The sequence below is a fragment of the Taudactylus pleione genome, unplaced genomic scaffold (genome assembly GCF_031769625.1).
Source record: "Taudactylus pleione unplaced genomic scaffold, aTauple2 ptg000116l, whole genome shotgun sequence".
Taxonomy (NCBI): domain Eukaryota; kingdom Metazoa; phylum Chordata; class Amphibia; order Anura; family Myobatrachidae; genus Taudactylus; species Taudactylus pleione.
Genome location: NW_028284518.1, coordinates 24,359,865 through 24,372,195, shown reverse-complemented (window position 1 = coordinate 24,372,195; position 12,331 = coordinate 24,359,865). Strand labels below are relative to the sequence as shown.

The window sequence follows — 12,331 nt, the reverse complement described above, 5'->3', positions numbered from 1 at the left end:
ACAAAGGACAAGAGCAAAAGGGCAGGATACAATATGACGTAGTGGCCTGGTCTGCTTTTAACATTCCCAACTCAAGTTTCACATGAGAAACTATTCCTAACATTCAAGGCAAACCATTTTCACATTCGCTTCAGAAGAATAAGCTGCTGCAGGGGTAGACTACATTTGCACTTTCAAATAATTTTATACATATATTATAAATGTTTAAAAGTGCCCCCACACATAGTGATATTTTACACGATCTGGCCGATTCCGACGCATTGACAGATCATGTAAAATATGGCCAAATCGTGAGAAAATCGCGAGTCCCCACTCACGATCACAATGCGATGCGCGTCCCCGCTGGTCGTACATCGCATCGTCAGAGCTGCCGTGCTGTAGGGCAGATCTGCCAATCTGGGATACAAATGCACTGGAGAAATGTCTGGCTGCACGATAGATCGTTTGAAGAATGGACACTGCAAACACCAAATCGTGTGCAGAGCTGCTGAGGAGAGTTCTCAAGGGAAATTATGCACGATGTCGGATCGTGAGCACATCGCTATGTGTGTAGGCACCTTTAGATGTGATGGTTATGATTTTACTTGTTTTTTTACTCTTTCCATGTTTACATAAAGCGGGTTCAATAATCCTTGCTAGACCTGTCTGGAAGATACAACCATGTGCCATCAGAAAAGTACTGTTGCTAGTAGGATAGATAGAAAACTGAGGCGTTGATGATAGATGGCAGCAACTAGGACATACTTGTTTTTGACCCCCGATGCCTCGGTGTATCCATGGCTCCACACGGCAGGAGCTCCAGAAGCTTCGCTGGCAGAGAATCCACATGAAGGCTGGTCCACTTTGAAACATCGAATGTTACTGCTATAGAAAGAAAGCAATAAAATACTTGTTTTAAAAAAAACAAACCTTATGTTTTGCAGGAGCTAATGAAGGTAAGTAGCCCAATGCTAAACTGCACAATTTGCGGGCGTTTACCAAGCAATTGAACGATAACGACGGTCGTTATCGCTCAATCGCTAGGTTTAATTGCCTAGTGGATGGGCAGCTTTATAGAGTCATTATGTGATGGCCCATTTGTAAAAATCTTTACATAGCTGGGTGATACTTAATCTCTTTAACAGATAGAGCAAACAAAAATAAATATTAATGTAGGGAAATTACTTTGCACAAGATACCCCAGCTCAATCACTCACTCACATTCTATGAAGAAACTGTAGGGAGAGATCCAATTAAACCCCACAGCTAATCAACTGTGCTGCATGGGGAAATCCTATTCAATGAAATAGCATTTTTTCAGCATAGTATATCAGGGGTTAACACACGGAAACTCAGTGATTCCATGTAAACTGCAGAATCAATGGATTTCCCCACGTGCTAAGCCCCCAATTGTGCCTTTTTCTCATAGGCTTTTCCTCACAGCTCCTAAAGCTGCGAGGAAAAGTGCACCTAGGGGAAAAGACACGTGGGGTTAACACTGCTGATTAAATTGCCACCGTGAGGCCAACTGGATTCTCCCTATGGAGGTAGATTTAGTAATCAGCATTTTGTCAAAGCCACTGATGATCGGTGTCTTTCAATGATGGCTTTAAAGCAGCAACCAAAATAAATGCAGAACCAGCCTGGTTTACCATTTATTTCTGTTGCTGCTTTAAATCCATTGGTCAATGCGTGGAATAGTAAATCTGCCTCCTACAGATGCGTCCTTATATACTGAGTGTCTTTATGCCATATGTTGCGAGGTGCCAGATGCGACTGATTCGCTCCCAGACGAATAGCGTACAGTTTTTTTCTTTACATTTTACGTCTTGTTTGCATCCCAGGCACAGAGAAAAGCCACTCAGTGTACCAGAGATGCTAGGCTGCGACTAACCGCACAGGAATTGGTTTTACACACGTACAAACTTGCAGATGTAGCATAATGGAACTAGGCGTGAGGAAAAGCAATCAGCCCTTTTTACACACAATCCGACTCAGTCGCACACAGATGTACAAATGTTACAAGTCCTATAGTCTGTGTATGCTAGCAATGTAGTTGTGTTGCTTCCAGTTGTTCTATTTTTTTTAAAATAAGATGCACATTGTGAACGAAAAGACACTCAGCGCAGCTAAGTTGCCCGGGAACTGGAGCGCCAAAAGGCGATTTAGTATGATTGAAACAAAAAGACACATCTGTTGGTCTTTGAATGATGCATCAAAGTATCATGCTGTAACTCTGTTATGTAAACTTAAATAGACTATGTATTACATGACCACCCAAACTTTGTGATTGCTTATATCAGTAGTTATGGAAGAGGAAATATATAAATGTTTCCCAGCCCATTCTGCAATAGCAGTGAAAGGAGACCTGTAAAGCAGCATATTTAAACTTAGAGATTCTGGTATACAATAATTCAGAAAACAATTCTGTATTCAATCATGGTGTATGTATGTCACACACCTATCGGAGAAAGAAAATTCACAGCTTATAGTACATTTACAGTAGCATTTTTTTCACTGGCCATTATGGTGCCACGTCAAGTGGAAAATCACATCACAAAGCAACGGCCACTCACTTAAGCAGCTCCAGGGTTTTGTGGTCCAGTAGCATCCGTGCATTGCCAGTCAGGTCCAGTTCTTGCAATTTAGGAGGGAGGTTTTCAGGCAATGTGATTTCAGACAGCTCATTGCAGCTTAAATCCACACACTGCAGTAGAAGTAACCAGAGGAAAAAAAAAAAAGAACATGTCACAAAATAAACCGTGTAAATCTGTCATTCTTACCAAATCATATGATTAAGGAACAAGTTGTTAAAATGTAGAAATACTTTGATCCTTGAAAAAAAAAGTTCTATCAACTTCTCTCATAGTCTGGGCAAGAGATCAACAGCTATGGCACATAGCAATTTACTGTTGGTGATTTCCGTAGCTGTAAGACAGTACAAAAGGTCGCTGGTTTGTCTAAGGGTCACCCTAACCTCAGAATGGCTTCGGCCTGAGAAGAAATGCTAATTCACATCTTAGCATCATTATTCTGACAAATCTGCAAGGTTTAAGTTTATAAAGAGTTTATACGAGCGAGCGAATGCTACTTTCACCAACTCTATAATACCAGGCAAGCGTCTTTGGAAAAAGCAATAAGTAAATGGAAACATGATTTTACACATCCATTTTATTCAATATAGATTTGTTTCCCTGACATTTTATGTTGCACCAATTACAATGGACAACAATAGTATTAAATAACCAAACACATGTAATCTTCTGCTATTCAATAACATTTAATTAGAATAACTGAGTGCTGATGATGGCTTTTAAACCGCAAGGCTGTTAAGGTGGGTACACACCTGACAGATATATCTGCAGATGATGGTTGTTCATACGCACTGAACGGCCAATCATCTGCTTGTGCCCTCGGGACCCGGCAGCCGGTGGGCGTCTCGGGGGCGTGTTCCACCCCCCCTCTTCGCCGCTGCCGCTGTGTGTGTACGACACAGTTGCCGATGGACAGATATGTGCAGCACAGCCAATGCGATATGTCAGAGAATAACGATGTTCACCGACATATCGCGGGTACACACTGGCCGATGTGCAGCAGATATATTGGCCGATCAATTGATCAGCCAATGTATCTGTCAGTGTGTACCCAGCTACTGTCTTTGATGGTGTGGTCCCTAGTTCTAGTCCTTTGAATGACCCCTTTTACCAACGACCATAAGTGTCATCTGTAGTGCAAATACTGTAAATCATTTACTATTTGTACTGTTTACTATGTATATAAGGGGCAGCAAAGCCTTAAGGCTCATTAGGACTTCACTCTTTTCAAGTAGGGAAAACTACCACTGTTTAATACACATTTTCTAGTAGTGATCATGGTTTCTGTTAATTAACACAAGGCATATAGAGACTGAAGGTGCCTACACACTTAGCGATATTTTACACCATTTGCCCGGTTCCGACAAATTGTGTAAAATATGCCCAAATCGTGAGTGTCCACTCACGATCACGATGCCGATGCGTGTCCCTGTAGGTCGTACATCGCATCTTCAGATCTGCCGTGCTGTAGGGCAGACCTGACAATCTCAGTCACGATGCACTGGAATAGTTAGGAGGCACATTGGACAATTTTTAACACCAAATCGTGCCCACGACTGCCGGGGAGAGTTCAAGGAGAAATCAATGTCGGATCGTGAGCACATCGCCAAGTGTGTAGGCACCTTGACATGAGCAAGAAGGCAACATTTGTATTGCATCACCTATTGACTGATTATCTTGGCTTCTATTATCAGCTTAACAGTGTTCATACACGTGATTTTTGATCTGCTATTTCTAAAGTAGAGAATATTTAATCTCTTTGTAAATTTAACTTTTAACAGCTCTATATGGGTTGTCCACACCATTTAGATGACTGAGCCTTAGATATAAGAAGAGTTATTTATGACAATGAACCTATACCAATTCTGTCCTTGCCAATAATCCTGTGTGTGGCCTTACTTCCCCTATGGCCCTGCTGCACTCCCGATACATGTGTGCTATGCTCTGCTGCAATTTTGAAATTCCCTGTAACCCAGGGCTTGACAAATTTTTCTAAACCTTAGGAGCCAGGATGAAAGTGTAGGAGCCAGACCCCGCCTTCCCCCTGGGAAGAATTACTGAGCACCTACGCCCCTGACAACCAACCCCCATGGCCACACCACTAACGGGGTGCCCCAGTAGTAATCCCCCCCTCTGCAGTGCCCCCAGTAGTAATCCCCCCTCTGCAGTGCCCCCAGTAGTAATCCCCCCCTCTGCAGTGCCCCCAGTAGTAATCCCCCCTCTGCAGTGCTCCCAGTAGTGGTTCCCTTATGTAGTGCCTCTTTAATCAGTGACCCCCCCCGCTACACAGTGCCCCCAGTAGTAATCCCCCCTCTGCAGTGCCCCCAGTAGTAATCCCCCCTCTGCAGTGCCCCCAGTAGTAATCCCCCCTCTGCAGTGCCCCCAGTAGTGGTTCCCTTATGCAGTGCCTCTTTAATCAGTGCCCCCCCCCCTATGCAGTGACCCCAGTAGTAGACCCCACTATGCATTTCCCCTAGTAGTAGCCCCCCCATAGTTTCCCCAGTAGCGGCCACCCCCACCTATGCAGTGCACCCACAGTAGAGGCCACCCCCACCTATGCAGTGTCCCTACAGTAGCGGCCACCCCCACCTATGCAGTGTCCCTACAGTAGCGTCCATCCCCCCTATGCAGTGCCCCTTAAAAATACAAAAAACGCAACTTACCCGATCCCCGCTCCTACCGACGACCGCCGCTGTCCGCTCCCCAACCTGCTGCGGGGTGAGCCGGAAGGTGGCGTTCATGAGTGAGCTCCAGCCGGCTCACTCAGAGAACCATGCTGCAGCCAATGAGAGTCTGACAGACTCATCGGCTGCTATAACAAACATACAGCCGCCGCTGATGGCTGTATCTTTGTTACTCTGTAGTGTGGACCGCGCTCGCGGTCTGCACTACAGGGCTGGGGGTTGCTAAAAACCTGGTCGCCAGGCAGTCAAATCTGGTCGCCAAGGCGACCTGGCCCCCGGGTTTGGTCGAGCCCTGCTGTAACCGGACATGTTTTACTAATACTATATGGATGTATAGCGAAAAAACGGAACTGGAAAAAAGCTGTGGCTGTTGAATCATAGCACTTCAAATGCAGATTGAGAGACTAAGTTGCAGAGATATATAAAAGTGTTGCACATCAAATTGAACAGCAGTGTCTCCTGGTGCGTCCAAGTCGCATCACATTGTGACTTAGACCCTTTTTCGGAGAAAAAGTTGCAAACAAGACGCCCAACGCTAGCAGAGTCTCACATGACCTGGCACACCAGGAGTGGCTGTTTGGCACGACTGCAGCAAGGATAAGTGAGGACACATCTGTATATCGGTGTACACCTGAGTTTGTATATGAACCACAATGGAACTTGGAATGATAAAAGCTGAGGTTGCTACATTGTAGCACTTCGTATGCAGACTCAGAGACTCAGTCGCACACAGATATACAAGTGTCTCATATCCAATGAATCAGCAGCCTGAATTCCATAATCAGCTGCTAGAGCATTTACCCATTACATGAAGACTATTTACTCTTCTAGTGGCCACAGAAATGGGACATGCACAAGTATTAAAATGCTTTAAAAAAAAAATGAGAAGACAAATCAAACCAATAATGACAATACAAAAATATTCAGGGTTATATTTCCTATTATCACTGACATACCTCTCCACTCTTCAGAGAATGTGCTGTAATACAACTCAATTGATTATATATGTAATGAAACAATATAAGACTGTGGAATAGGAATTCGTGGAAATAGGATTATTTATATGTGCAGGCTTGAGGCTTTAGACTGTACCCATCTTCTAAACATTATATATTAGCATAATATAAAGTAAAACAATAGGGGTTTGGTTAAGTGAATAGATTTCCAATAACTGCTTACTTATCACTTACTGTAGTTAGCTGGACATTTGTGGCTATTGTGCCTGGTTTATTAATTATTCTAATAGGTAATTATTTACTGAATCTGACTGCAGAGTATCCTACCTCCTGTGCTTGGCTTATTAATTATTCTAATAGGTAATTATTTACTGAAGCCATATACTATTGTTCTAATGCCTTATTTTTAATAGTAGTTATTTTGTTATAAGGATTATCTCAAGTCTATTGACTGAAGTGAAGGCATGATTTATATCTACTGCTAGATGTTTGGTATGTGCTGACTGTTTACTTAAGCCATTTATTACTAGCTTTCCCTTGGATGGCCAATGGGGGTTTTTCACTAATTAGTGGCCACACTTGCCTACATCTCTATATAAGTATCATTATATCGGCTGGAAGCTTTGGCAGGAGGGTGCAGTTTTTAAAGTGCATACTTTTTAAAGTGCAAAACTGTAGCGTTAGACCTGCGTTAAACCGAATGGTCGAACATCAACTTGCATGGACGAACATCATCATTCCTGGACTTTTGTCCAGGAATGATAATGTTCGTCCATGCAAGATGACGTTTTGCCTCTTTCTGAGTTCCGTTTATTTGGAGGGAAAAATCCGAACTCAACGTGCAAACTTGAACCTATCCGAGCCTGCACATCCCTAATCCTAACATAATCTCCAACTACTGACCCATCGCTCCCCTCCCTTTTGCTTCCAAACTCCTTGAGCGTATTGTTTACAACCGCCTTACCACTTTTATTTCTTCCCACTCCCTCCTTGACTCATTTCAGTCTGGCTTCCGTTCTCTCCAATCCACTGAAACTGCCCTCACGAAAGTCAGCAATGACCTCCTTGCTGCCAAATCCAAGGGCCACTACTCCCTGCTCATTCTCCTTGACCTCTCTGCTACATTTGACACTGTAGACCAACATATCCTCCTGCAAATCCTTCACTCTCTTGGTTTCCGTGGCATTGCCCTCTCCTGGCTGTCCTCCTACCTCTCTGATTGTTCCTTTTCTGTTCCCTCTCAGGACTCCTCTCCCCCCCCCCCCCCCCACTAACAGTAGGAGTTCCCCAAGGTTCTGTTCTTGGACCTCTCCTTTTGTCCCTATACATCCTCTCTAGGTGAACTCATTAACTCTTTTGACCTCCAATATCATCTCTATGCTGATGATACTCAAATTTACCTTTCCACCCCTGACCTCTCCCCCTTGCTTCTTACTCGTATCTCCAACTGTCTCTCTGCTATCTCTTCATGGATGTCCCAGCACTTTCTTAAACTTAACATGTCTAAGACTGAGCTGATCATCTTCCCACCCTCTTCCATTACCTCACTTCCCACAATTTCTTTATCTATTGATGGCACAACTATCTCCTTTATCCCCAAAGTGCGCTGTCTTGGAGTTAACCTAGACTCCTCCCTCTCCTTCAAACCACACATTCAGCACCTCTTGAAAGTCAGCCGCTTCCACCTAAAAAATATTTCCAGGATTAGACCCTTCCTCACCCATGGTGCCACTAATACTCTCATCCACTCACGGGTCATCTCCAGATTGGACTACTATAACCTTCTCCTAGCTGGCCTCCCAGTCTCCCACCTCTCTCCACTACAATCAGTCCTCAATGCTGCTGCTCGGCTCATCTTCCTCTCCAGACGTTCTACATCTGCTTCCCCTCTTCTTCAAGCCCTACACTGGCTCCCCTTCCCCTTTAGATGCCAATTCAAGATTCTTACACTCGCCTACAAAGCCCTCACTAAATCCTTCCCCACATACATTTCTGACCTTCTCTCCCTTCACACTCCCACCACTCCATTTCACTCAACAAATGCATGCTGCCTCTCCGGCCAACTGATTACTTCCTCCCACTCCCGCCTTCAAAATTTTGCCCGTGCTGCTCCCTACCTTTGGAACTCTCTCCACCTCACTGCATATCTTCAAACGGGCTCTCAAGACCCACTAATTCATCAAGGCCTTCCAGCTCTCATCCTAACCCACATAATACACTCTCCTCCCTATCTTCCCCTTCTCTGTAACGCCTGTCTGCCCCTCCCCTTTAAAATGTAAGCTCTCACGGGCAGGGACCTCTTCCCTCATGTGCTTCTCCTTACACTTTCTTCTAGTCTTTACTCCTCATAAGGGCACCCAACACGTCTCTGCCAACTCCCTGCTGCTTATTGCGAGTGTGTTAATCACTATTGCAGCAATGTATATAATGTCCTTCACTGTACTGTAAGTTACTTTTTTTTTGTTCACTTATTAGTTTTATGTACTATGTAAGGCGCTGCAGAACACTTATGGTGCCATATAAAGGATAATAATAATAATAATAATAATTGTGGCTGTAAATGGATCATTTCACTAATCAGGGCTCGTTCACACACATGCGCAGGGAAAATGGAGAAAAATACATGACAACAAATGTGCTTTTAATGCATTCACCAATATGATCTATTAGAAGCACATGTTAATGCTTGAAATATAGCTGCTGAATTTTAAAATGTTAAGCACTGAGTTAAAAATTATATAAACCAATCCTGGTAAATGGTACCCTAGGGTGTCAGTTGTCTTTTTTTTTTAAATGTACTTTACATGCACTTTTCATGTGTCAGTGTTAATAAAGTCAATTAAAAACAGTGCCAAAAGGAATAAACCATGCCTTTAGTATTTTAATACACTATTCCACCTAGTCTAATATTTTCTTCTAATAAAACCCACCCCATCTACTTTCCATAACCAATATGAACCTGTAACAGAAGACACAAAACAGTGTAAGCAATGCTTTCTCCATAAAAAGCCAAGCTCAAGCCAGAAATATACTTAACTCCTCCAAGTTTGGATCTGTGGTGCAGGGAGGTGGAGATTACTGTACTGACACTAAGTACATTACAATTTGGTAAGTAGGCAATCTGCCCACAAGCTATCAAGTAATATTCTGCTCTGATCTCATCTGACATTGTGAAAGCAAGATGTGAGCAATGAAATGGGAGTTTTGGTTAAGCTATCCACTCTACTGAAGACTATACTACAGTCATAGGTGACCGTTAACACCCAGAACCAAAATAGCCATTAAGATATGCACAGATTAAGTACCTGTAAGAGTTTAAGGTATTTTCAAGCCTGAAAGGCCACCATTGTCTTGTATAACACCATTGGATCCTGAATAATTTCAATTGCCAGCACATAGAACTTCTCCCCTACACTGCCTCATTCATCTGACAGCAGGGAACTCAAGATGGCAGCTCAAACAGTAAAGTTTACTCTGTCCTTAATTTAATTACCCTTATCTGCCTTTACGTTTTTTGAGAACAACTCCACCCTGACGTGTTTTCAACAAGTACGATCTCACCAACTTAATTAACAGGCTAGCTGCTGCAGGCCTCCAGTGATCATGACATAAAATATGCCAGTGGTTCTAAATCCCTCCTGAGACAGACCTGCTCATTGTACAAGCCTTACAGGGTGGAAATCTTCTTTTATACTTTTTTTGCTCTCACTTGAAATAATCCATACTATGCATCCTTTTCCCTCTACAACTCATCTAACCTATAAACTGTAGGTGGTGTATTGCTCAGTGTGTATTTACAAGGGGCTCCAACCCGCTACCTAATTACACCCACCTTTGCAGGAGATTGCAGATGGCTGTAGAATGCGCAGCGCGGTGTGCCGTTGTGGGGGCTTGGTCTGCTCCACCCAAAAGGCGTATCTGGCTTCACCTATGGGCGTATATATTCCTATAAGCGCCTACCCTCTAACATGACCAGTTCCATCAGGTATAAAACACTCTGCTCCTGGACTTCCCACCTAATGTATGATTGCAGTCACCTGTGTTGAACTAGGTAATTGATGAGACAGGTGTTTCACCACAGGTGACTGCAATCATACATTAGGTGGGAAGTCCAGGAGGATTTTGTACCTAATGGAACGGGTAATGTTGGATGGTCTGTAAGCTGACACCCTAGCTCCCCCACTGACATTAATATATCTCTGTCCTGCCACATTGACATTAATAGATCCCCTCCACACACACATTTACATGATTAGATTTCCCCCCCTCCACAGACAGACTAATTGATCCTCTCCACACACACATTTACATGATTAGATTCCCCCCTCCACACACTAATAGAGCCTCTCCACACACACACACATACATTTACATGAATAGATTCACATTCAAACACACACACAAATAGAACTCTCCCACCCTCCCCTCTCCTGCAGCGCTAACAAATAGATTTGGCAGGAGCTACAGTGACCACTATGCGACCTAAAAGTCTGAACATTTAATGTTCAGACCTTCAGGTCACCGAGGTGCAGTGCCCACACTGAACGGCGTTCACTGAACGTGATTCAGTGAAGGAGCCCGACCTCCTATCCCTGAGCGTCTTCAGGTTGACGGGCATGTTCTGTAGATAGTCGGGGACCGGACCATCTCAGTGCATCTGAATAGCCACCTTCTTATTTCCACCCAGGAACACCCATTACATTTTAATACACTTTGTGTGTACGTCTGAAACAGCAACTGCGACTCTCTAGAAACACAATCAGGGCGCATGCTCTGTGCTACTTAGGCGAGTGCACAGAATTCATAAAGAAAAACGGTCAACGACGTCTGACACATAATCAGCTTGTGTGTGTGTGCACAACGAAAAGGCGTCTGGCCATAATACGCTACGGTGTGCCACATCCTCTGGGATTCAGCATAGTGCTCTTGAATTGCAAGCCTGTCCCAACCACCCTCCCCTAAAACAGCCCACATTGAAGCAGTGCTTGGCACAAATTCAGAACAGCAGCAGGTCACACCTTCCAACAGTCCTATCAGGGCAGTGGCACAAGACTACCTGATGGGAGATGAGCAGTTATATATAATTTATGGCCAGCCCAAAACTGTCTCTACGGCTTGAAATGGTCAGAAACGAGATCAGTAAACTTCTCTCCATCAGGAATATATCCAGGAAAGTCAGGTTGTTCCAGTTGCAGCAAGCAACCTAGGAGTGTGCAGCTAAAAAAAACACCCAATTTATCAGAGTCTAGCTTAATATACATAGATAAATTCACTGACCTTGATCTCTGAAAGTTGCATAACTTCGGGGAAGACTTCCAAGCAGTTGGAGTGGGCGATAATGGTGTGCATACGTCTGCAGTTCATTATGGTGGTTGGTAGGGCTTTCAGCTTGTTTCCACTGATATCTATCTCTTCCAGCTCCTCTAGTTTGGCCATTTTACTATACAATAACATGAACATAAGAGAAAAGTGTGTTTAGTTTGCACCCACAGTACGGCATAGCTGTTAATATCTGTGAATGTGTGGAATGCAAAGTAGCAGAAAAACAAATGAGCCTAACCCTCCTCCTCTAGCACCTAATCCTAACCTCCCCTCCCGCCGCCTAACCCTCCGCTGTAGGTCCGCAATGAATGTCGACATTCTGCATGTGCCAACATGTTCAATGCTGATATTTTAACAATGTCGATATCATAACTAACAATTATGACTACATCTCAGATTTTCCAAAATATGAACAATGAACAATGTTAACTTGTGACTTTAGAATGCAAAAACTTCTGCAGCTAGGTTATGACCTCAACAAGCACATGGAAATACTTACAATTCTCAACATACCTCTATAATATAAAGATCATTCAAGGTATAAAGATTCAAATTCGATAAATACAATAATATAGCAGGACATACCTTGCTGGAAATGTCTGCAGATTATTGAAGGCCATGTGCAGAATCTTCAGATGGGGATGTCCCGTTAAGAGTGGCACACATTTATCAGAGAGATTATTTTTGGTCACATAAAGCTCTTGTAATGAGCTGTGTGTCTCCTCAGACAGACATGCTGCAGGAAGCATTTCCAGGTTGTTGGCTGAGGCATTCAAGCATCTTAAACTGCATAAGA

The 12,331-nt window shown here is 43.5% G+C and overlaps 1 protein-coding gene across 1 annotated transcript in view; it reads right to left on the bottom strand.

Annotated features, from left to right (window-relative positions):
- PHLPP1 (PH domain and leucine rich repeat protein phosphatase 1) overlaps positions 1-12,331 on the bottom strand; it is a 163,347-nt gene that overhangs the window by 7,504 nt on the left and 143,512 nt on the right. The window contains 4 exon segments of the mRNA XM_088471737.1: positions 745-864; positions 2,556-2,686; positions 11,491-11,653; positions 12,121-12,321. Of these exon segments, the coding sequence (XP_088327863.1) occupies positions 745-864; positions 2,556-2,686; positions 11,491-11,653; positions 12,121-12,321 (615 nt within the window).